This window comes from Ochotona curzoniae, unplaced genomic scaffold (assembly GCF_017591425.1).
Source record: "Ochotona curzoniae isolate NIBS_2020 unplaced genomic scaffold, NIBS_Ocur_1.0 contig_64, whole genome shotgun sequence".
Lineage (NCBI taxonomy): Eukaryota > Metazoa > Chordata > Mammalia > Lagomorpha > Ochotonidae > Ochotona > Ochotona curzoniae.
This window is the reverse complement of record NW_024466502.1, coordinates 39,021,204-39,047,470: the sequence shown is the minus strand read 5'-3', so window position 1 is coordinate 39,047,470 and position 26,267 is coordinate 39,021,204. Positions and strand designations below refer to the sequence as shown.

General features: G+C 47.4%; 1 protein-coding gene across 3 annotated transcripts; it reads right to left on the bottom strand.

The window, feature by feature from the left end:
* Nucleotides 1–579: 579 nt before the first annotated feature.
* CNMD (chondromodulin) lies at nucleotides 580–23,785 on the bottom strand. Of its 3 annotated transcripts, none has more exons than XM_040991039.1 (7): nucleotides 23,714–23,785; nucleotides 23,274–23,414; nucleotides 16,145–16,285; nucleotides 11,192–11,305; nucleotides 7,446–7,604; nucleotides 4,274–4,444; nucleotides 580–795 (listed from the first exon to the last, which is right to left on the bottom strand). In XM_040991039.1, the coding sequence occupies exons 1-7, from the start codon at nucleotides 23,783–23,785 to the stop codon at nucleotides 580–582; spliced, it is 1,014 nt and encodes a 337-aa protein (XP_040846973.1). The 3 variants fall into 3 exon arrangements, with proteins under 3 accessions (XP_040846973.1, XP_040846974.1, XP_040846976.1); XM_040991040.1 differs by having other exon boundaries at nucleotides 4,274–4,437; nucleotides 7,451–7,604; XM_040991042.1 differs by having other exon boundaries at nucleotides 580–792; nucleotides 4,274–4,437; nucleotides 7,451–7,604.
* Nucleotides 23,786–26,267: the final 2,482 nt, after the last annotated feature.

Sequence of the window (26,267 nt, the reverse complement as noted above, 5' to 3'; positions counted from 1 at the left end):
TTTTTTTTTTTTAAAGATTTATTTTTATTATTTTTTCATTGGAAAGGCGGATATACAGAGAGGAGAGACAGAGAGGAAGATCTTCCGTCCGATGATTCACTCCCCAAGTGAGCGCAACGGGTCGATGCTATGCCGATCCGAAGCCAGGAGCCTCTTCCGGGTCTCCCACGCGGGTGCTGAGTAAATTTTTTTAAAAAAGGGGGGAATTTATGTAAAACTTTGGGGTCATTTGGATTTTAGTCATGACATGATTGAAAAGAATTGAAGTGTATGAGATTTTTAGCATTGTGAAATCATTCATGTTGGAAAGATTACCCAGCCCATTGGCAAAAAAAAAAAGCAAATTTTAAAAGCAGGATGATATTTTATACTTAAACCGATCTTTCAAATATATTTGCATATACTAAAGTTTTGGAAAGCAACTGAGAAATACTCTTTAAAATGTCTAGAATAATATTTTTCATGTTGAGATAATATTTTTCATGAAAAATATTTTTCATGAATGGACTTTGGTCCCTTCAGCATTAGAGTGTGTCATGCTGCTTTGGTTGTCTCGGTTACAGCACCTGGTAAATGAGTTTACACCATGCCCAAGATCCGGGCTACCCACCAACTACAGGGCATGACAACTCTGCAGGCTGAGCGGCAGCCTTGGTAATTATAGGGCCATGGGTAGTAGCCCCCCAGGGGCTCACAGATCTTCTGGCAGTGGGTGTAACTCCGCCTGCATTCTATACAGCAGATTCCTTCATGATCCAGTCGGGGGTCGAATGTCATGCTTTCCCCTTCTTGCTGCTGTGAAAGAAAAGAGAAGTGTTAATATTTTTGTTTTCATCATGAGATTATAGTATGCACATTACTTCAGATCTCCCTACATTTTTATTGCTGAAAGGAATTAGCATAAGGGGTTAGCATTGTGCCTAGCTACCCAGCTTTCCAGATGGACACCCACTGAAGTCCTGGCTGTCGTGTTTCCAGTGCAGTTCCCCTGCTAATGCATTGGAAAAGCAAGGGAAGATGCTGCAAGTCGGTGAGTGCCTGCACCTTCATGGGAGACCTGGAAGAAGCTCCTGCTTCCTGGTTTAGGCCTGGCCCTGCCCCGTCTCTGCTGCCATTTGGAGAGTGAGCCAGTGGATGGAAGATTTCTCTCTCTCTCTCGCTCAAATGCTGCCTGTCAAAAAAATAAATCTTAGAAAAGAAAAAAAATAAGCATAATGGTCTTTCCAATCTAATAAGTTTTCAATCTTACAAACTCATCATTCAAAATTCCTTCTGACATCAAGTCTCAACATTAGCAGAAAGCTTTTGGTGTTGAACACATAATGAAATTTCTCCTTGCCTTTGATTGGCCATTGTTACTATTCAGAAGTTACTGAGCATGTTATAAATAGGAAAACAAAAGTATTGTGGGTGAGAAGTGGCATCTCTGCTTCCTGTACTTCTGGCTTCCCAGGGTGTGCATCTTCAAGGTCATCCGGGGGCACTGGTTCTGGGGAACGCTGTCCATTCACTTAGTCTTTCCTGCCTTCATTTCAGCAGTTCAGTGAGGCTGTTACTACAAGCATAGGGATATCACAAATCTGCGACACTCAGAAAAGGGCCTCATAAAAACAGTAAAATTTCAGGACCTTAAACTTAATCTTCTATTTCATATGTGCTTTAATTATAGCTACGTAAAGTCAGGTAATCTCCATTTTTTGCTGCTGGAGAGAGCATAATCTTGAAAGGAGTTGACCGGAGTCTATCAGGTTTTCTTTTCCAAGGATTTCCAGAGGCAGAATTAAGGAAAACTTTCCCACTTGCTGTTTGACTCCCCAAATGACTTCAAAGGCCAGGGCTGGGCCAGGCTAAACGTGGGAGCCAGGAGCTGCTGCTAGGTTCCCCTGTGGGGACAGGGCCATCTGCTGCTTTCCCGGGGGCATTAACAGTGAGATGGGAAGGGGATGGAGCAGCCAGGAGTCCAGCAGGATCTGAGTGCAATGCTGGTGCCAGAGGTGGCTGCCGAGCCCCTGCACCAGAATGCCAGCCCCAACAGTGCAGTCTACTGCGATATTAAAGGACCCTGTGGAGAAGATGGTTAATGTAAATTCCCTAAGCCTGTTTCCTGCATAAGGTGGATTCTGATATATCTAGAAGCCTTCAATTTTTGTATGAAGTGATTTTTTTTAAAACAAGTTTGAACATAGTGAAAAGTAGAGAAAACTATACCAATATGCGTAGGTGGGTTTGACGATTCTTAATTTTGTCACATTTACTTTAAGTTCTGAAGTGACTAACAGACTTGAAGACAGTGACATTTCACCGATGAATACATTAGAAGGTTCCTAAATAAGAGGACATGTCTGTGTAGCCACACTGCCGTCAGTATACCTACTGTTTCCCTAGTAGTATGTGATAAGCTGGTGATCACATTTTGTCATCAAAACATGCCTTACTCTGTTAACATTATTTTTAAAAATTATTCACACGCTAGTTTTCCCTCTCATTTCTTAAAATAGGTTTGCCTGGGATGGCAATTGATTTCTCCCTTGCAGGGGGTTGGAGGGAGGAGAGCAAAAACTGTTCCCCTAAACCGGGGCTATAAAGGTTAGGACTAAACGGTTGGGGAGAAATCTGGGGTGGCTGTTCCAAGATTTTTCCCTGAAGGAATATGTGAAGGACTGACTCCGGGGGGGGCGGGGGGGAGGGATGTTCTAAGCATTTTGTGCTTAAAGCTCAACATAGAATAAAGTAGAAAACATAATTGGAGTTTTTCAAGGCGTGTGTGGAACTGGGGCAGACAAAAGTGACATCCAGCCCTCCATAAAAGGGCTGATGCCCTAATCCCCTGAGCCATGCTCAGCTAGCCCAGCCACCCCGGGAATAAACCATATTGAATTCTGTTTGCCTATTCAGACTTTCATTTTTTTATTCTCTGAAATCAGGGAATGAAGGGCTGTGATGTCCTGAGTTTTCTGATAAGCCTTAAGGTTCATTTTGCTCTAAATCTTGCTGCAATACATCTGCAACACATGAAATGGTTATGGGACTGCATATACTAAGCAGAAAAAAAGACAAATGACTATGGAAAGATAACCTTACACATAATTAAAGACAGGCAAGATAAACACCTGGGGATATAATTAACACCTGACAGATTGGCAAAACTTTTTAAAAAGTTTGATAATTCATGGATCCTTTTGTTGCCATTTGTCGGCATGCACAGTTGGTTTAATTCTTTGGCAGGCAATGTGGTACCCTGTATGAAAATGTGAAATTCCCACCTTTGACACATCAACCTGTATTTGTGCTGAAGATATTTTATAATTACCTGCTTAGAAGAGGAATGATGTAGTCACTGGCAACACTGCACAAGGAGCTGCTGCCCACGTGCCCAGCTCTGTGCCGAGAGCTTTGCCTGTATTTCTCCACTTACTCTGCAGCGTGCAGTACAAGGCTGTATGCTGTATGTATACTTACATGCCCACCCAGAACTAGTTAGATTCTGTAAACTTGTCCATCTCCTGTGGTAGTGCTCAGTGAACAGCCATTGAATGCTCGAGGTATTCTGGCAGGAAGCAGAACAATCGTCCCAAAGTACAACGGGATAAAGCTGAGTATGGAAGTGTGTGCGCGCGCATGCGTACTTAGACTAACATGCATTGTTAGCTCCAGGAAGAGCAAGCTGGCAGGGCCACTCCGGTGCCCTTCTGTACTGATTTTAAAAGTATGTGTGCATTTTCTAAATATTAAAAGCAAGTTAGAAATAGGAACTTGTGCTTGCACTCCCTGCAGAGTCTTACAATGGTAGATAGCATCGGGCAGAAGGGCAGCAGCACCCAGGGTCAAGCTTGGAAAAGTCTCCCCAGTCTAAAGTGTTTTTATTCAAGGCAGGAGTCTGGCTCCTGCCCGGACCAAGCTCCCCGCCTGGGGTGTGTGTGGCAAAAGCAGCTCCTCACGGCCTGCACGGGGCATGGGGAGGGCCAGGCAGGAGGGAAGAGGACGCTGCTTCCGTGCATGCCTCCAGGGCACACCGTTGGAAATAGTGTTAAGGCAAGTTCTTGATAGGAGTTTGTTTTCGCGCGTTTGCTGTAACTCAACAGAGCAGAGTACAGAGAACAGCCGTGAATTCAGGGCTCCTTCCAGCGCGGACCTCACACCCCAGAGGCCGCCCTGAAGTGTTCCCACGCTTCTTTACAAAATTTGCCACGAACAGGTGGGAAACCCCGAGTACTCAATTCGGGCCTCAAGTGGAAACTGCTTGTGCCAGGCTGCCTGAAGCTGGGGTACGCACGTGGTACGGGTTGTCGGGGTTGAAGGGCTCCGCGTCCTGAGCGCCGGGGTGGCTGCCGTTGTTCACTCCTCCCGGGCCCGGGTGGCCCCGCAGGCCACCGCGCGGCCGCCTTGTGGTGGTGGGGACAGCTTTGCTGACCACCTCTCTTCTTTCCCTCCGGATTTCTGCAAACATTTTTGCAAGTTAATGTCTTCACTTGGCCGATTAAAGAAATCAAAACTATCAACATGAAAAACAAGGACATCACCGCGCATACCTGGCCAGAGACTTACTTCTTTCTTGCGATGGCTTTTGTGCTCATGAAGCCTTATGAACTATAAGATAACCGGGTTTGCTTGTATAGTACTAATTGAGGCTAACAATAGAACATCGCTGACAAATCTCCATTCTCAGTATCCTTGTTTCTTTGCCTTCCTTCAGTGTAGGGGTTGAGAGAATAAAACATCACTCATTTCTCCTGACTCTTGCAGTTAGGAGTAACGGGGAGAGGTATTTCCCAGCAGCGAGACACAGGCACAGTATGCTAGCGCAGTTTCTGGGAAAGCTTTTTCTTCCTTGCTAAAGCTAAGTTGCTTTCTTCCATCTTGTTTTCCTGTCTGGAACACAAACATGTGCAGAGCGCCACCGTGTGGTCATCTAGTGGTAGGCACAGGATAAAGAGCCAGCCTGCCTCGTGCTCCAGAGTCTGTAGATGCACACAGCGTGTTTGCTGGAGTCTCTGTGGATTAGGTAATCTGTTACTTGCAGCCCTGGATATTATTAATGGCATAAAGCTTTTCAGCTTTCCAGGAGCATATGACCTTGAGTGATGATTCTTTAAAAGAAGCAGGTGCCAGTGTACATGAAGGCATCCAGGCTCAGACCAGGTGTCCTGGTCGGGGTCATGAGCAGTGTGGCAGAGCCAGGAGTCAAGCGTGAACTGTGGCTTCTGGTTAACCACACTGGCTCAGGGAGATGCTGCAGCAGGGCTGGTGCAGAGTGAACCTCACAGTGTGGACCTGGGTGTCCCGCTTTGGTTGCTTCATCTAAGATGAAGATAACGGTGCGGATCACAGCAGAGGAACAGGGAAGGTGAAGGTCCGCGGCTGAAGGTGCCAGCACAGTGTTAGACACACAGCAAACCCCCGAAAGCTAGAGGACGGCGATTGTATCAGGCCTTATTAGTCATGAGGTCTTTAATGAGGCAGCAGGGAGGCCTGAACCAGCCTGGCTGGGTCACTTGATCATGAGCTTTAGTTTCTTTATAAAATGGGAACGGAAGTCGTGGCCCCACGCAGCTCTTGCTCAAAATTGAAGGAGCAGGAAATGTAGTCCTGGACACAGTGTCCGCACACGGAGCTCAGCCCACACACCCCCAGCTCATGTCCCCGTGTCCTGCCACCCTCCACAGTGTCCCCAGCAGCACAGCTATCTGACACTGGCTTCGAGTCCAAGGGCAGCTGCTGAAGGGTCCTGTGGTGATGCTGGCGGGCGCAGACGGGCTTTCATTAGAATTAACTGGTGGGAAGATGGGCACTACTGGAGGGGAATTCTGGCTTGATTTTGATTTATGAGAGATGAGTGGAGAAAAGTTCATTTAGAGTGTGTATGGCATTGCATCTTCGTGTATATGTCCTTCCTGAGTGTTGGGGGAACACTGGGTCTTTACCCAATGTGGGCCAGCTGTGGGACTGGGGCGGGGACCTGAGCAACACCTTGGATGTGGGGGAAAAACTCTTTCCTGGGGTGGGGGGAGGTGACTAATACGTATCTTCTCAATCACACTGTATGATTTTCCTTAGAGTATTTTATGTCTGTTCTCGCTACTGTGTAAAACGCTGGGTGGATGTTGAGCCCTACCTGGTCTGCCCTGGCACACCCAAGGTGCACTGAACAAGCACATGCAGCGTAAGGGGCTTTCCCAACTGTGGGCCGGCTGCTGGGTCAGATGTGGGTAGGGCCTGTGCTCAGAGCTGCACACGGTGGCTGTGCGAGGGGGAGACTGGTCCACCTTGATTACACAGTGCGGAGAGCCCCCAAACCCACCCCAGGCGGAGGCACATGGGGCAGTGGAAAGCGCCAACGTGCCAGTGGCCGTCCTGTGGGTTATAGCACCCCCGTGTGGGCAAGACTGGGAATGGCAGCAGCACGGCGTAGGTAGCAGCGTTCAGACAACCCCACTGCGGGGGCAGCCACTGTATACTTTGTATACACTGTATACATCATAGTATACTTTGTCATGGGATCCCACGTGGACACTGACACCTACCAGCTTCTCCAGCCTTGGGAGGAGAATAGGACTTGTAAATCTGAACAGTAGGCTAGTCACTGCAGACTGGAAAAACAGAACTTCCTAAACCTGCTGGGTTCGCTTTTATTATTCTCGAGAAAAAATATGTACAACGAAATATACTGCTTTAACCGACTCCGCACACAGTTCAGTGGTACTTGGTGCATTCGCTGTGCTCTGCACCCATGACCACTATCCGTCTCTAGAACTGCTTCACCTTACAGAAAATGAAAACTTGGCACCTGTTCAATATTGTCCATTCCTCAGCCTGCCGCCCTCCCTTCCCTGCTCACCCCCTCCAAGTCTGCTTTGGTTTCGATTTTGGTTTTGTTTTAATTTCCATGCTGCTCTCTTCTGGCGTTCAGTAACGTTCTTCAGAAAGCATGGCTCCTCTCAGCTGTGCCAGGAAAAGAACTTCCTTTCCTGCACCAAGTGGAATTCAGGGCAAGCAGCCCAAAGGGTGGCTACTGCAACTCCAGAGAACCCACATTTATTTCTAAGGACTGCTCAAAAGCCATGAACTTGAGGAATCTCAGCAGCAGCTTTTGGCTGTCCCATAATTCTAGGTTGGAACATCATAAGGAGCTGGTGCTGTGACAGCTTTTTATTCCCTCGATTCTATGCCTTAGGAATAAAAAAATAAAAAATAAGAAAAAGGAGGGGGGAGTGAAATTGGAAGGTGCAAACAGCCGATGTGAAGGGCACTGCGGAAACAGGTGGGCGTGTGATAAATAACGGCTGCCGGGCTGTGTCACCAGCACCCCTCCACCGGGCACCTGCGCTGCCTCCGCCCTCGGCCTTCTCTGCCCTCGCCCCTGCTCATTACTGAGAGCCTGCCTCCTGCTCCCTCCCCCTCCATGCTCCCTGATGGGCCTGGGGAGGGGCGCCGAGATCGGCGGATGCGTTACCTTTTGGGTATGTTGGTCTCAGCCAGAAAATCGGAAGGTCGCCACAGAGCTCCAAAACCTTAGAGCTCAAGAAGCTGCTGTCCTGCACAGGCTGTCCCATGGCCACCCAGATGAGGGAGTCCTGCTCGTGTTTAACTGGCATGATCCTGCCCTCCTGCAGGCAACGAGAAGGACAGGGGTTGAGCCAAGAGGCAGCAGAGTACACACACACACTTATGCATAACTGATGCAAAACTGCAGGCATGCATGGGGTGTGCGCACACACTTCGAAGTTCCAGCCCTGCTTCTGTCTGTTTCACAGTGTTGGGCACATCTCCTGTTCCCCTAACTTTCGGTAACTACAGCTACAGCGTGTGAATATGAGTATCCTGGGATGAAGTGAAAATTACTTGATACCAACTTGAAGATTTAGATTAATCTGACGTTTTTGATCAAAGACATTTTTGAGGAAAAGCAATCGAGCAGACCCTAGACTCCTGTAAAGAACATAGGAACCCTTCATTTTGAAGTGAAAAATCTTGCGAGGTTTTATTCTGCAGCTTTGGAACAACAACAAAAAAAAACATTGGGAAAAAAAGCAAGCTATTGGTGCTTTAATGTCTGCAGTTCAAAGTGTTACTTAACATAAACCATTTCTGCATTTCGCAGCTATAACAACACGGAGTTTGGATGTTCCTTGCATCAAGCACACCACTGGGACTCAAAAGCTAAACCCTGGATCTCTCCTGCAGTGAGATGCTGAGAATGGTTTCATAACCCAGGGGACAAATTTACTTTGCCAGGTTGCTGCTTTCATGTATTTATTGGTTTGTAATGGGTTGGAGAAATTAAAATGTTTTCTCCTTATTTTTAGCTAAAAGCAGCACTTCATTGACTCTTGCTCCCTCAGGCGAGGGCTGCATTAAAACAACTTAAAAGTTATTGGAGGCAGCTAACATTCAGGTAATCCAGTTATTTACCTTAAATTAAATGACTCCATGCAGGAAATGAGTGCTGAGTACAGTATCTTTTTTTTTAAGCTATAGGAAGCTGATGAAAAATTTATGAGAGCAATTGGTGCATAAATCTCCCCCATCATGGTCTAAAGTGTGTGGAGGAGAGTGGGCTGATTGGGATAATGCGTATAGATGCATCGTACAAGCCATGCATGTTAAGTCAGCCTCATGCTTGCAGTTGCCTCCCCAGCCTCCTTCCCAATAACTGCTCTCGGTGAAAGCTGCACTACACCAGGTGCCAGGAGAGACACCCAAAGGCCCCGGGGTGCATGGTGACTAGCACTAGGCAGGCAGACCCAGGCCGGAGTTGGGTAGGGGCTTGGAGGCACTTCATTTGTTGCTGACTAAAACTGAAGTCATAGCTGGCATCGCTCCACCCTCAGCTTGACTTTGGAAGTCAGGGTGAAGCTGAGCCATGTCACCATGTTTGAGGCTGTTAAGAAGGATTTAAACAATAAGCATACTAGAGACAGTGACAAAATGAACACCTACAGCCACCTGTTCATACACTGCTTTCTACAGAGAAAGAGCGCCCCCGTGTGTCAGTTACTGCACATGCAGTTTTCTGCTTTCTACAGCCATAGACATTCCTTACGCACACACAACTATCTCGATTTGTTTTTATCTAGAAGAGGAGCCGCTGTGCATGATCTAAGTGACTAAAACACAAGATGGACAACTCATCTCGATGGTCTAAGAATCAGATACAAAGATTTAAATGCAGAAATCAGAGCAAGTGTTTCCTACAGTGGTTAAGGCACATGCATCCCGCATGAGGGTGCCTGGTTGAACCAACTCCGGCTCCTGAATCCAGTTTCCTGGCAACGCGGACCCCGGGAGGCAGCCTTGGTGGTTCATGCCATGGGGGCCCGCCCCCCACGCAGGTGACTGGATTGCATTGTCCACTCCTGGTGCTGGCCCTACCCCTTCTGTAGCTGCTGTAGGCAGTTAGGGAAGAAGCGAACAGGCAGGAACTCCCTTCTCTCCACATATTCCTTTTTTTATAGCTTGGCCGCTGCCTCAAATAAATGTTTAAAATCTAGATGCAGAAATACCACATTGAATCATTTTTGAATTCAAAATAATCATTGCAGTTGTTATCTCCTGAAATGGTGGGAATTGAGGTATGTGAAGTGTTCATGAGAGAAAGATGGTTAAAATCCTTTGATGATACATGTCACCCGTTGTGATCTGCATTTTAGAAAAGCTGAAGTGACAAGAATGTACAGAAGTTTAACTTTACCTCTGGAAAATATGTTACACACACAGGGATCCTCCAAAATGTTAACATTGGTTATCTGTGGATATGTGATTGTGGGTGATTTTCTTCTCTATTTCTGTGTCTCTTCAGTCTTGTACAGTGGCAAGGTCTTGCTTTTGTTTAAATCAAAAGGGGGCGGGGGGAAGCTCCTTTGGAGAAAAAAGCCAGGCAGACGGTACAGTGCACATCTGAGTTTAGGTCTGAGCCAGCTGTGGCTGGGGAGCCAGGAGAGCTAGTCCTGGGTCCATGTGTGGGAAACGGGGCCAGCATGAGAATTCACGGCTGTCAGGGAAGGATATCGCAGCGAGAGAAGCCAGAGGATGAGACTGCGGGAGGCTGCGGTCCCGGGTTTATGCTCAGCAAGTTGACACTGCGAGCAGGACTCACAAGGGGCACACAGTCAGTTGCAAAGAATGACAGAAGCATCTCAGGGGATAAAGGCAGGGGGAACTGCAAGTGGCAATGATGAGCCAGGGGCTGGGGTGGGCAGCTTTGAGATGCTCAAAGGTCTGTTGTGAGCTGTGCTTTGTTTTGTTTGCAGACACCTGCTGCCTCTCCTCTGGGGGCAAACAATTGGGCAGTTTCCAGGCACCTTGGCTTACCCACAGTTTTCCTCTTTGGCCTTAAGGGAGCTGGTACTTGCTCTAGTTCCCTCGCAGGGATACTGGAGGGCTCGGAGACGATCACAATAAAATTAAGAATAACAAGCAGGGACTGTCTCTTTGTTAGGTAGCAACTTCTAGGACATGGGCACAGTGTGCACACCCCCAGCTTACAGATGGCAAAACTGAGGCTGAAAGAAGCCTAACCCACAGAAAATGTCAGAGCTGGGTTGTAAGCCCCCACTTTCAGATTCTGTAACCTGGTTTCTTCCCATCATCCCCTGCCACCACTCTAGTGGAAGGCAAACATGGACGGGACCACTTTGTGACCCCCTAAGGTATTATAAGAACATGTAAAGTGAATCTGCCTGCAATTCTTACATTTTGAACACCAAGTTCCAAGGTAACAATAAGTGGAAGATTAAGGCAGAAAAAAAGTCCTCCCAGGCCTTACACACAGAAAAGGAATGAGAGGCATGGTAGGTAGCTCATTTCTCTGGGCTGAACTTGAAGCAGCAGGATGAAATCCCAGGGGCCACCATTCCCAGCTCAGACACCTGACCCTGACAGGAGGCATGGATGAAACAAAATGGCTCCTGGGGTCCCTTTACTCAAGAGCCTCTGCTGAGCGAGCTCCCTAACATCAGGGGACACAAAGCCGGGTGAGGGTCAGGCCGCTTCCTGTCTTTGGGAGCGTGACTTCTCCAAGCCAGGCCAGGGAAGAATAACCCAGTGGAAGCTGCATGACAAAAAACTGTGTAAGTTTTTTTTGGCAGAACCTGGCTCCTCATCGCCACCTATCTGGGAACTAGACACTGAAAAGGTTTTGGCCTTCCAACCCTGAGTGCCCAGGCCTTGCAGCTGTGCCCTTGACAGTACCCACCAGCTCAGAAGAGATGCTCTGCTGGGCCGCGGTGCCCACCTCGGGAATGCGAGCCTTCACCTGTGCTTTGATGTAGCACTTCTCTCCGCCGGCGAAGTAGATCCCTGTGATGCCCTAAAAGAGAAAAGCAGGCCCGTTGTTTCTGTTTGTTTTCTTTCAGCAACATGTTAAATGTCTGTTGTGAGCAAGGCACTGTTCTAGGTGCTGGATATAGGAAATCGCTGCTCTCATGAAACTTAACTTCCAGCATTACTGACCAACAATAACAAAATAAGAGGGCTACTGGTGTAGCATATTAACCCACCTGAAACACTGGCATCCCTATGGGCCCTGGTTCTAGTTCCTGTTGTTCTGCCTGCAGTCCAGCTCCCTGCTGATGGCCTAGGAAAGCAGCAGAGAAAGGCCGAAAGCCTTGGGACCTTGCACCCACGCAGGAGACTCAGAAGAAGGTCCTGGCCTTCGGGTTTGTCCTCACCGCTCACTCCCGATTCTGCAGCCCCCACCTGCACTGGCTCTGCAGCCTCTCCTGCACCTGTCACCCTCGCTGTAGCAGCGGCCCCTGCAGAGACTGTGAGAGCACACTAATCTGGCCACCTAGCCATTTGCACGATCTGGCTCCCAGCCCAGACAGCAATGGTCTTAGCCATTTCCTAGGTGTCTTTAATCACAGCCAGGGTTGGAGACCACCAGTTTAGGGAGAAAGGGTACTTGCTATTTTAAACAGCTGCACTTGCCCTCCATCAAAAGCCCTCGGAGGACTTGCTATATAAGACAGAGAACTCTGGGCTCTGTATTTGGTTGGTCTCAAGTTTGCACATCCCACAAGTTCTCGGAGGTAGTTGCTGCTACTGCTGTTGGCCACGGGAACATGCTTTGAGGACCACTGCCCTTGGCGTCCTCCACAAAGGCCTGCTGTTCCTATTCCGCATGCAAATCGATGACTAATCACTGGGAAAACAGAAAGAGACTGGAGAGATGAGTGTCTGTCCATGTGATGTGTTCTTTTAACTTCAAGCACTAATGTCCTCGGGACATGAGAAGTGCGGGAGGCAGCACCAGAAAATCGTTATCACACCTCCCAGGGAGGAAACTCATCCTACTGAAGGATCCACAGCGCCAACGTGAATCCAGTATTGAGTTAGCTCTGACAGCCTGCACACTGCCGAGAACTGAAACCCCGGAGGGAGCTGACTTGCGGGAAGGGATTCACACATATTAGCCACCGTGTCTAGCACAAATCCACATCAAGCAGCCAGATACATCACAAGATTAAACAGAGGGAACTAAGTGCAGCTCAAGAAAGCCAAGCACATCTTGTGTGTTTTGCAAACAAGCCAGGCCTTGGGAGCTGGTGATAATGAGGAAGGTCACTCATGAAGGCGGTGGTAAAGGTTTCAGGGATCTAGCGTTGTTCTTGTCAGGTGAGTCAGGGATGCACCTTAGCTCTACAGACTTTCTTGTTAGACAATCTTATGTCTATAGAGTAAACCAAGAATCTCTAAGGAGTGCCAGTGGTCCTGTCCCATGAGAAGACTGTGGTCACGACTGGGGTGCTCCTGGCTTCCTTTAGGTAGTGGTCCCAGATGCCCCAACCTGGGGCAGCCCCCAAGGACTACCCATCCTGGGCCTGAAGGTGAAACCCTGCGTAGTGTTTCTGTCTACACCCAGAGCTGTTTTACATATAAACGCAATGTGATTGTTAGCATAGTCTTAATGTGCAAGTTCGCCAGAAACAGTTACTGTGGAAATGGAAAGAAAACAGCACCTTGGTCCACATGGCTGTTAATTTACCATCACACACTTGTGTCTATCTGCATTTTAGGCTGCAGCATTGAAAATCATTCAACCACCGACACGAGGCCTGACTGTATTATGTGTTGTGGTACATTAGGCTGAGCAAGCCATTTTCTTAGGAAGTCTGTATTTTCTTATAAATTATGTTCATTTCATTTTTTCCCTTATGTTACATTTGGAGGCTGTATTGATTTCTTAAATCAACAACCTACTTAGCAACTAGATAGGTCATGTTATAGCTTTTTTCCTCCAGCTTTGTAAATCAAGATTTTCAAATAGCCCCAAAGGCAAAAGAATGGTACAGTGAATACCCATCTACCCACCAGCATTGATTCGTTTTTAATTTCTAAGCAGGATATTTGTTAAATAAATGGAGCACCGAATCCGAAGCAGATTAGCTTAAATCAGCAACACCAATGCTTGTGTGGATGTAACCTAGAATGTGACCCATTGTTATGACTGGATAGGATTTGGCTCTCTAAACTCCAAAACCCATTGCTAATGGATTCAAGGATTCTTGGTCCAATTTTGGCATTGAAAGCAGGGCCTTTTGGAAATGACTGGATTACATTTGCGGGGGCAAGGTGTCCAGATTGTGCTGATCACATCATATGGCATTTTAAGGAGACATCATGCAGGGCCAGAGAAGCCTTTCCTGTTGAGAGCCATTTGGATATTTACAGCATCATTCACAGGTCATCCCAAATTATCAACCTACAAATGAGCATGCCTTGGCAACCGAGGGTGCCACAGAGGGTACAGGGAGAGTGTGCTTCTGGGCCTGTCCTGTGATCCTGCCTGCCCACACCTTGCCAGCCTCCATCAATCGTCGATCTTGAACTGTGAGCCTCCAAAACTGTAAGCACATGTAACTTCTCCCTTCCTAAATATTCCTCTACCATATTTTAAAGTAACAACAACAAGTTTGACCTACAAGCTTATACACCATGACCTCGCCCAGTCTTAATCTCAGAGTACATTTTCTTCAGTGCTTTTCCCTTCTTCGTTCTCCTTGGGCTTTGGCGAGATCTGAGTGGGGCCCTAGGTGAAGAGGGAGGCTGTTCGTTTACAAGCAAGAGACTTTTATAACCTGGCCCCACCACCATTCATATCTACTTTTCCCTACAGTTGGCTGCCATGGGCTACTTGGAATTCTGGAACAGGTTTGTGCATTCTTCCCAGCCTGAAATCACACCCCCTGCTCCACTCCCCTCTCGGTTTGAAGTCCTAATCATTCCCCAAGATCTGATTCAAATTACTATCTCGGTCAAGCCTGCTCTGACCATGAGCAGTACTGCCTCCTGAGCTCCACAGCACCTCATCCACAACTTATCTCCATGTTATTCCTAGGCCAACCCAGAGCCATTCTGTGTTGTCTGCCTCTTGGGCTGGACTGGGAGGGGTCAGTCATCTTTGCATCCACTAGGCTGAGAATTGTCCTCTGCACACAGTAGGCCTCAACCAACCCTTGTTGAATTTGACTGATGCTTTTAAGTATGGGGGAAAGGCACAGCAGGTACCACAGAAGCTGACTCGTGCTTTTTCCAAAGTCCAGGCTTGTTTAAACCCGTAACAGGTACCATCCATCAAAACCATGTTTTACTCACCAGTTCTGACTTAGAGCTATGTGGATGCTATCAGAAAGAATTGATCAGTTTATAAAATATTTGTAGCTCTGTTGGTCTATGGGAACAAAACACAATCAATAGCATCATAAGAAAGAGTCCAAAGAGTATAAAACAGAAATACAGGTTTGGGATTAAACTATTTGAAAAATATATTCTTGATACATGAACCTGTCCAGAGAGATGGAGCTTTTTCTTATTCATCTTTATAGTTCCCTTTGCATAGATTGAAATGGTGACACATTGTAGGTATACAGATTTGCTCCGGACTGAATGATGTGTGTGTGTGTATGAGTCACATTTTATTATTTTATATTGAGTAGTACAAAGAAATACTGTCTTTATCCTGGGCTCTGCAGTAAAAGCTTTTAATAGGTCTAGAGAAATTATACTTGTGCACTGACCAGAATCATTTGCAAAGTGATGATTATACCAAGCACAGCAGGGCACATGCAGAGCTGCACAGTCTGTCCCCAGGGCGGACATCACCATGCGCAGAGCCCAGCTTCCATCACAGGGGATCTCGCGTTGGCGTCTGCCGGGGATTCACAAGGACTTGTGAAGTGTGTCTTGGTACCAAAAAGAGGAGTGCTTTCATTCAGATGAAAAACATGGTTAGTTCTTCTCCTCAATCAGAATAAGGTGGGTCGATGAAATGTTTGTGGACCAATAAACTCCCTGAAGAGACATTATTTTCAAGAGCCTCTTTTCATTATGAAGTTTCACACACAGAGAATCATGCCTCTTTGTCATTGTTGTAACATGAGATGCCTGTCCCTAACAGGAAATTCGGCTGGAGTGACACTTTAATTTGCAGATGGATGTAGAAGCATAACTGCATAGCGTAAAATCTCAAATTGCTTGTAAATGCTTTCTTTTTCTTTCTTTCTTTCTTTTTTTTTTTTTTTTTTTTTTTTGTAAAAGCAAAAGTTTCCTTTTCAAAGAAAATTCTAGTGTTTTACATGTAATAGGCCCCGGACAGAAAACATGCCATAACAGGGAGTCTCCAAAGTCAATTTTCTGGATTAAATGAGCAATTAGAAAAATTGAGAACAGTATGTCACAGATCCCACCTGTTGTTGATGAGATTATTAGGTTATTACAATTTCTCACCTCTTTAGAAATTCAAGCTGTTGGCTTTGTAACCTTCTGGAATGATTTCAGCATTTTATTCACATTAAAGAAAACAGATGGGAATGGAATAGGTCCTTCAAATCTTTCTGCCAAGACTATATAATCCCCGGAGAGCCTACTTTTTTCAATGTTCATTTTTTTAAAATCAAGCTTTATTTTTATTTCCACGCCAATATGTTTTATTTCCTAGAAGCAAAAAATTTCGAGTACCAAAATTATTTTTTTTGAACTGAGAAAATTCATCATGAGGAGCTGTTTTCAGTGTGGTCCCTTCGGCACGTGGGCATGCGGCCTGCATTCAAGGGTGGTTATTTCTAGGATGTGTGTGTAAGAGGCTGCTTCTTGAAGAGTCCCTCAGGCTTGCCTGGTTACACTCTCTAAATGCATGAAATATACTTACATTCTGGAAATCATTAACTTCAATGGCTTCTTCAGCTCCACTTCCCATCTTAAAGGTCTCCAAGTTGTTCCTAGCATCTATTTCCATTGACCCATCCTGTAATTTCCCATTGATACTCATGGTGTAATGGACGTTGTAAATCTGCAAGTGAACATGAGAGTTAGTGATGCTTTCTTTTTCCAGCAATTCAAGGCTTATCTCTAGACCTGCAGTGCATGAGCGGCCTCTCTTATTTTTCAGAGATACAGGGCAGCACCTGTTACAATAACACATTTACAAGGACTTCATCTATATACCAATTACTCATTTCAGCGAGTTCTTTAAAAATACCATAAAGGGGGCCCGGTGGTGTAGCCTAGCACCTAAAGTCCTCGCCTTGAATGCGCCGGGATCCCATATGGGCGCTGGGTCTAATCCCAGCAGCTCCACTTCCCATCCAGCTCCCTGTTTGTGGCCTGGGAAAGCAGTCAAGGATGGCCCAAACATTTGGGATCTTGTACCCGCGTGGGATACCTGGAAGAGGTTCCTGGCTCCTGGCTTTGGATCGGCGCAGCACCGGCCGTTGCGGTCACTTGGGGAGTGAATCATTGGACGGAAGATCTTCCTCTCTGTCTCTCCTCCTCTCTGTATATCTGACTTTCCAATAAATAAATAAATCTTAAAAAAAAATACCATAAAGGTAAAACCTTTCATAGTCCTTGATACTTATTCAAATAGCTCAATGTTTTGTAATCCTGGCTGTACATTAGAAGTATCTGGGGGAGGGGGGTGGGCCCTGAGCAATAGCCTAGTGGATAAATCCTCACTTTACATGCACCAGGATCTCATATGGGTGCCGGTTTATGTCTCAGCTGCTCCATTTCCCATCTAGCAGCTTCCTGCTTGTGGCCTGGGAAAGCAGTCGAGGACAGACCAAAGCCTTGGGACCCTGCACATGCGTGGGAGACCCCGAGGAAGTTCCTGGCTCCTGGCTTCGGATCAGGTTAGCTCTGGCCATTGAGGCCACTTAGGGAGTGAACCAGCAGATGGAAGATCTTTCTGTCTCTCCTCTCTGTATATTTGCCTTTCCAATCAAAATAAACAAATCTTGAAAGAAAGAAAGAAAGAAAGAAAGAAAGAAAGAAAGAAAGAAAGAAAGAAAGAAAGAAAGAAAGAAAGAAAGAAAAGGAAAGGAAGGATGAATCCGGGGAAGATTCGTCAGGTGCCATGCTTGCATTTCATCCCGAGCCAGTCAATCAGAACCTTGGGGATCGGGTTGAGCACTGATGTTTCTTTCTACTCGGTTCTACCACGCAGCCGGATGGAGTGACAACCACTGACAGAGAGATGGAAACCGAGGAGGCAGAGAGCTAAGTGGGCAGGTCTAAACAAGTCGGCAATGGCATCTCAATGTGAGAAAGCTTCTAAACATTTTAAAAATCCTTTGATTAAGATTAGTCTATAGTAAGAACTGCAGACAAAACTCATACTTGCTATAGAGTAGCATTCGTAGAGAGCAAGGTGAGTGTACACATCTGTTTCAGCTCTAAATGGGAGTGACTTAATGACCCTGTGGGACGGCATATGCTGTAGGACATTTTATTACGGTGAGCCTTGTGTGGGAGGGGGGAGGGAACTTGACCTTGTAGAAGAGCACTGGTCCAGCAGTAGGAAAAGTAGGTGACCACGCCACTTATCCCTGGTCCTAGGAGTTGCCTTGAATGGAGATGGAGGTGTCGGACCTCACAGATGGTTTTCATTTATGTCTGCAGAACGTGCAGGCTTCACAGGTGTGGCACAGGGGGGAGGTGGTGGAACAGTGGGACTGTGAGCTGCCTTTCCAGCCTACCCAAACTAGAGTGGCCCACCTCGTGTTGCATTTATCAGTAGGATTTTGTTAGGAAAAGTTGCCGCTTAGAATTGGTCTGCAAAGGTGTCCACTAAATTAGATGAGCCAATGGGCTCACTTAGCTTAGCCTGTAAACAAAAGATTGACGTACTTGAGAGAGGGTGAGACAGGAATTTTCTATTTTCTAGTTTACTCCCCACGTGGCTGCAGTAGCTAAGGCTGGGCCAGCTTCCGGCAGGAGCCTGGGACTCCATCCAGATCTCTCAAGTGGGTGGCAGGGATCAGTACTTGGGCCATTACTGCTGCCTTACCAAGTGCATTAGCAGGAAACCGGTTTGCAAGTGGTGTAACTGGGCCTCAAACTGGCTTTTTCATATAGGATGCAGAGATCCCAATAGTGGCTTAACACACTGCGCCACAAATCTGCCCCAATTTAGACATGCTTTTACTACACTGGCTTAAAAATATTCCACTCCTGCTCCTGCCCAGTAGGCTGTGCCCTGCTAGGTCTTTGTGTGGTGGAAGTCTTGGGACTCAGAGGTGTAGGTATCTATGGATGACCCAATATATACCTATATACACATATATCTTGTATGAGGGTATCTCAAAGTAAGTGGAAAGCAGATTCAAAAGATAAATTTGTTCATGCTTATGAGGGGCTTGTAAAAAGTTAATTGAAATGCATATTATAAAAATACCATGCACAGATTTCAAAATTTTGGAGCACCAAAAGAAGCTTATTTTCAGTTTTCATTAACTTTGTGATGTACAAAAGGTATACCACATAACATATATCTTCTACATGTATTTATATATATTTTATATATACTTGCACATGTAGATCTTTAAGAGGGAAGGAATGTGAACGGATGGTCCCGCTGCTGCAGGAGAGGCCAGTCAGTGGGAACTGCAAGCAGCTGGGATGTGAGTCAAGTCTGAGCTTCCTCCATCATTACGGAGAATAACTGACACGTGGGCAAACACTGCAAGATGTGTCTGTTGCTACTGACTCACAAACGGTAGAAAACTCACAATCCCAAGACCCACAGAGCACTATTTGACCGGATCAACAGAAGTGCAGCCATAGCTTTGCATTCCAGCAACCTTCTTGTGCAGCAGCTTTCATTCAATGGGACAGAAAAGATCAGCGCCTCTCAGCTCAGCCGTGCCTCCCACCCCTGTCTTCCCTTCTGCCCAACTGGGATGCCTGCCGTTTACCGCCCTGAGATGCCCTTCTGCGAGCTCCGAGTGCACAGGCTGGAGCAAAGCCCATCAGCCTGCCTTCACATTGCTCCTCAGGTGCTCCTTAGGATCTGCTTTCCTTGGCTGAGCCCATGCTTTCTACAGGTAAGGTTTAGAAGGCAGGCTCTGTACAGTCTGCCTGCGCAGCCACTGTTTACAGGAGTTCATGAAGACTGGCCCTGTTAAAGGAGCCCAGCAGGGACAAGCATCCTCCAGCGGGGGACAAGAGGCTCCTTATTAAAAAAAGGAAAGGAAGCGTTGCACATAAGCATGTAACGGTAAAACAATGCAACATGCAAGAACTTACTGCTTTCCAGATTCTTGGTGATTCCTTTTTTTTTTTTTTTAAATTACAAAGTCAGACTTACAGAGAGGAGGAGGAGGAGGAGGAGAGAGAGAGAGAGAGAGAGAAACACACGAAGATCTTCCATTTAATGATTCACTCCCCAAGTGACCACAACAGCCAGAGCAGCCAGAGCTGTACCGATCTGAACCTGAGGCTTGGAGTCTCTTCTGAGTCTCCCACATGTGTGCAGGGTTCCAAAGCTTTGGGCCGTCCTCTACTGCTTTCCCAGGCCACAAGCAAGGAGCTGGATGGGAAGCAGGGCCACCGGGATACGAACCAGCGACCATATGGGATCCTGGTGCATGCAAGGCGAGGACTCTAGCCTCTAGGCTACCGTGCTGGGCCTCCAGCTTCTTGCCGATTCTTAAGGAGATGGAATGGCAGTGCTCAAGAGTGGCCAGTGCTCTTCATTTCACTTTCCTTCTCCATTACCCTTGCCACCTGCCTTCTAACAAAAGCTCCCAGCAAAGTCCTGCATCCCTTGCGACACAGCTGCATCCCACCTTGCTTGTGAAGTACACTGCACAGGGACTCCCTGAGAGGCCACAGGAGAAGCGGGCAGGGGAGAAGGCAGTTCTCAGTTCCCAAAGTGCTGGGCTCCGGGCTGGTTGCTGGAACAGTGGCTGCATTCTTTGCTGTAAGCCTGTGGAGCCGTTGGCACCTAAGGCTATTTCTATCCTAGTACAATGAGGTTTGTTATTTGCCAAAATTCTGCTCAATAGGGTGCTTTTCACAGCCAAGGATATTTGCTAATGAGTTTTTAATAAGACCTGGGTTTTATAAGATTAATTACATAATGTTTGGGAAAATGTCTGGAAAAATTGGTCTGAGAAGAAAAGCCCCAGCAATGCTCCCCTCTCGTTGCCCCACAGGGTGGGCTGTCCACTATCTTACATGAGCAGTAATGTTCCATGGTTCACTGCCTGGCTCTCTTTACAATTAACAGGCATGAAAAATGGCCTCAATATGTGGACCCTGGTTAGGAGGGCTCTGGTTAGGAGAAAACCAGTCTGAAGGGGATTGGTCTGCAAGCCAGGGAGAGCTGCTGAGTCACTGCAGGTTCTCTTGCACAGCCCAACACAGTGAGGCTGAGGCACAGATACTGCCCAGCCAGTGGGCTATCCACCGCATGGAAGGCCTTTCTGTTGGACACACACTTCCCCTTTGAGGGGATGCTTCTTGAATGATTTGGAGTTGTGTTCAGGGAGAGCAATGCCATGAACGTACTTTACACTTGGCATCACACTGGCTCCAGTACGTTCGCAATTTGTTTTACAGAAGTAAGTAATATGGATCCACATCAAACATTTTGGGAGGAAAAAAGAAAAAGACGCTTCCATTTCTTTTTCATTCTCCTATCTAGGAAACAGCAATAACTTTGATTGTTGGCAATAAGATGTGATTCACTATTCCTCTGTATTCTTAAAAGTTCATACTGCTTTCAGACAACCCACTGTCTTATGGCAAAGATATGAAAAAAATGAGCCCACTTATTCCATATAACTGTGCAGTCTCTTTTTAGAAGCTTTCCAGTAAGCTACGTTTGCCTTGAATCATTATATTCCAAATAATATTTTAATATATATCATGTCCCAAATCTCTACAAAAAAAAAGGCAATGCTTATTTTTTATCTCCAGATAACCTATACCATGAAGGGTTTGTTCATGAACATATAGCATTTACATTCTACATCATCAGATTTCTCACCGGAAGGGGGAGGTGGTCAGGTGCGTGGTTAAGACATTGGTTAACATGCCCCTGTCCCACATCAGAGAACCTGGGTACGAGGCCTGCTCTGGATGGGACACCAGCTTCCTGGCAGGCATCAATGACAGCTCCCGCAGCTGGGTTCCTGGCACCCATCTGGGACCTGGATTGAGTCCCTGGTTCCTGGCTCAGCTCCAGCACCGCCCAGCCCCTGCAGCCACTGGGAACCTAGCCAGCAGAGGAGAGTTCTCTCTTCTGGTCTGTCTCCTCTGGGGTCTCTCTCTCCAACAAACTTCTTTTGAGATTTTTTTTTTTTTTAAAAAAAAAAAAAGAAGGTGGAGGGTTACAATAGCTCAATTGGCTTATCCTCCCCCTTCAACCACTGGAATCCCATATGGGTGCAGGTTCGAATCCTGGCAGCTCCCTGGTTGTGGTCTGGGAAAGCAATAGAGGATGGCCCAGAGCCTTGAGACCATGCACCCACATGGGAGACCCAGAAGAAGCTCCTGGCTTCGGATCAGCTCAGCTTCGGCCATGATGGCCATTTGCGACGTGAACCAACACACAGATCTTTCTGTCTCTCCTTTCTGTAAGTCTGCCTTTCCAATAAAATTAAATGCATTTTATTTGTTCTTTACTGCTTTCCCAGGCCACGAGCAGGGAGATGAATGGGAAGTGGAGCAACTGGAAATGTCAACCAGCACCCATATGGGATCCCCGCGCATGCAAGGTGAGAATTTAGCCACTAGGCTATCATGCTGGGCCTAAAATAAATAAATAAATATTTTAAAAAATGGTTTAAAAAATTCACAAAGTGAAGACAATGTAAACTCTGCTGAATGGAGATACAGATGTTGAAATCCTGTTCAGATTTGCTGCTTTCAAGAAAGAGAATCTGACCTGGCTTCTATATTGAAAATACAAATACATTCAGGCACTTTCCAAGCACACACACAACAGTACAACCCTAATCTCACAAATTTATGCTGGCAAATTTGATATAGTTTCTAAAACAGACTCGGTGCTAAATGGCCTGCTTATCTACATTAGGTATTTGAGTTAAAAATACAAATTACGCAGTGACTACAGAAGATGTGATGTGTAAAATGGGTGAATTGCTTTCAGCACCATTTTCTCTAAGTACTGGAATCTGTTCATGCTTTTTGAATTTCATGGTGGGAGAAGGGGGGCTGTGGAGCAGCAGCTACAGATCCTTTGAGGAGCGTGATTAGAAAGTCCTTTGTGTGCACGCCGGAGATGGAATGCTTTTCCATTAGTTGAGATAAGCTCATAGCAGAGCCGGTGCGGTGGTCATCAAGATAAAATGCCCTCTTTCACATAGGTGAGTGCATGCGGAGTATTTGGAGAACACTGGAACTCTGCCCAGTCGGGTTAGAAGGGGCCCGTGTGCTCCTGGGGAGCTACCAGGCTTTAAAATAAACAAATGCATACACAAAATGTAGGGCAGCTTTTCGTGAGACCTTGACCACTCAATCACAAGCCAGCAGGCAAGAACTGATTGTTAAAGACACTTGCCTCCTCTGAGGAAGCGAGCTTAATAAGAGAAGGGAGAGTTTTAATGGACAGGTTGTCTCTGTCTCTTTCTTACACATACGCACGTTTTCTCAAAGATTCGAGTTCATCCAAAATAATGCGTGTGAATATCCCCCTGCTGCAATCTTTGTCCTTGGTGTGAATTGTACAGTCTTGTCAGAGAGCTGTCTCAGTGTCTCTTTCCCGTAACTGAGGCCGCATCCCGGTCACACACTGGCTTTGAGGCTGGGAGCACAGTTTCTCCAACTGTCCCTGTAATTTCCACTGCCCTGCTCAAGACTTTCCTGAAAACCCTACCTCGCGGAGGGGGCCGCTGCGGGGAAAGAGGCTGGCGCACCTGGACCGCGCCTGAAAGACGGAGTTCCAGGGACAGCCAAGGGAAGTGTGCCCCGGGGGGCCACTCTCTGGTTTCGCCTAGACCTCCCCACCCCCCGCCGCCCTCTGTACTTACATGGTTGTCGCTCCCTTTCCAGAAGTAGAAGGCCCCGATGGCCCCGAAGAGCAGCAGCATCGCCCCAGAGATGAGGACCACGGCCCCAACCTTGAGCAGCCGCGCTGGGCTGGAGGGCTTCACTGTCACAGTGGCGTAGGCCTGCAGGCGGGGGTGCGAGAGGGTCGGTTCACTTCTGCGCCCGTCTGGAATCTGGGTGCATTCATCGGGTGCCCCCAATTCGCCACAGGCTCTCCGGAGGTTGAGGTCCAGCATCCCGCAGATCCGCACTCTGGGTCACCTGGACGGTGCTTCCTCCCTTGCCCACTCTGCACCGCGTCTGTCTGGGCAGTCTGTGGTCCCTGCGCCACCCACGCACGCATTTGGGCACCCACGATGGGCCCCCGTCCCCCGACCCAACACGAGTTGAGCCGTACAAAATCCCAGGCGGTGGTACTCACCGGTGGACTGCAAAACTCGACCTCGTCGGGCCCCAGCAGGGCAATGGGAACTTTGTCTGAGAGCTCGGGCATGGCTGTGGCGGGCAGGCAGCCGGAGTGTGGGGCACGAAGGCTCGGCGGGCCTCACTGCGCTCTGACCCTCTGTCCCCGCGGGCCGGGCGTTTCACTGCGCACCAGGACCGTCCCGCCTGGGCCGGGCGAGCCGTCCCCACCCCTGCCAGCACCGCCCCTCTCCTCACTCCGCCCTCGCGCTCCGGGGCAGCCCCCTGAGCACCTCCAGTCTTCCTCCCAAGATCCCTTGGCCAGTCTCAGAGCTGTGCTGGCTATTTTCCACAGAATCTGCACCAGCAGGCGAGTGAGGGACCTGAGGAAGTGGGTCTGTGCTGCTGGAGAGGGGATACTGTGCCACAGGTAGGCCACCTTTGCACTGGCCCCTGGGACTAGAGTATGGAACAAGGACTTGACCGGCTCTTTGTCACAGGTGTCTCTAGGCTAGGGCTGCAGCAAAGGTGAATGCCACAAGGGGGTGGGGGGAAGGTTGGAGAGAAGGAGTTAGGGAGGCCAGAACAAAAAGTGCATTCTGTTTGGTTGACTAAGTTAAACAGAATCGACAATGACCTAACCCCCACCCAGCACTGTTGTGTCCAAAGGAATGACTAAAACAGGTGTGCGCATGTTTCTAAATTGGTCAGTGGACAGTTTATTCTCTTTGGGGAAGAGTCCCTGTAGGGACCGGATGGCACACTGTCTCAGCTGCCCTGGGCTTTCTTCCTCTGCGTTGGGCAGAGGCCTCTGCTGAGGCTGCCGTGAGGGAGAGGAGCAGGCACATGGCGGGGCTGGAGGGATCCAGAGCATGGCCGTTTGGAGGTCAGGGCAGTAGGAGGAGATAGTGTTGAAGGATCATGGAAGACCCAGTTATGGCAGAGGCTGAGGACGGCAGGGTAGGATGACAGGTGGGATGGGAAGGGAAGAGGCAGAGAGCTAGCAGGACTCGGGGAGCAGTAGATACAGGGAAGTCAAGGAGGGCAGGCTGTGGACCATTTGAGCTAGAGGTTGGGATTTAAGCCAGCCATGGCTTCAGCAATGACACTGCTAGTCTGCTTTGTCCTACAAAGCCTCTGGCAGGGTCCCCATCCCTGCCAATCCCTGGGGTGCTGCTCCAGGAGGTGCACGGGCCTCCATTCCCATGGGCATGCATTGCAGGAATATCAGTGCAGGTGTAAGAACAAAGAAGTGGGAGATGATCCAACATGAAGCAGCACTTGTGGCTTAAAAAGCGGAGTTCTAGAAGGATGGGCCAGCAGTGTCAACTGCTGAGAAACAACAACCAAACACTCCAAAAGGCCCTGGGGTTTTGCATGGAGTCAGACACAGGCAGTTTGCTTTAGGGGCAGTGGGGGGGTACGCTACACAGGCTCTCAGAGAGCCTCAAAATGCTCCCCCTTCCGATTACAAAGTGTTCATTTCCTTATATAGAGTTTCTTAGAAAACTAGAAGAACAAAAATGTAATAGAAAAAATATAGACAAAAGAGAGGAATACACAATTCTCAGAAGGAATATGAATGTCTATGGAAAAGTATGCCTGATGGCATTTATAAAAAGATATGCAAATTAAAAGTATACTTGTTTACTTATCACAGTGGCCAAAATAAAAAAAAACACGTGTTCTAGCAATCTGTTGGGGAGCGAGGCCCTCCCACAAGCTGCTGTGGGTGGATGAATTGGTATAACTTCTATGCAGAGCAATTTAATTCCAAAAGGCAAAATGCAATTTCATTTCTGTGGGTTTATCCTACGGATGCAGTCACAAGGGTGGAAAAAATCCTGCGTGTGCAAAGATGCTCACTGCAACCCGTTCATTGGAACAAAAGATGGAAAAATAATATTCAGTGTGGCGACTTCATGGTGCAGCTTCACAGTAGGATCTTGGCAGCTGTTTGAAGGAATGAGGCAGCTTTGGATCCTCGATACAAAACAGTCGCTCAGATATTTTTTAGGTGGAAAAAAGCAAAGGGTAGGAAATGTATACAAATGCCTCCTTTGGCAAGGACAGCCCCTCTGAGAAGTATCTAGTTATATATTCTGTGTAAGACAAATTCCAGGCTGGTGATAGTTTGGCCCAGAAGAGTATGTGGGGCGGGGAGAGGCAGGCAAGATGAAAATGCTTGGCTGAGGGTGCTCTGGCCCCTGTATGGGAGACATGTATAACTATCCGAGAAATGGGAGAGTACAATGGAGACAGTGAATGGGTGGGGAGAAGATGAGGGCTGCAAACGTAGCAAGTCTCTGGCTTTGAAGGGAAAAAGAAAGCAAGGGTAGACTACATGTAGGAGATAGAGAAACATGATTGATTATCCCCTTGCCTAGCACTGCTAAAATGATGTTTGAAGGCTAAAGGAAAAGAGGTGTGAGTGACAAAGCTTGAAAGGAGGGACTAGGCTAAAAGATAAACTTTGAGGAGGCAGGTGTTTGCCTAGAGGTGAAGACACCACTTAGGATGTCTGTCTTCCCAGAGCGCCCAGGTGTGAGTCCCAGCTCCACTTGCTTTTCTTT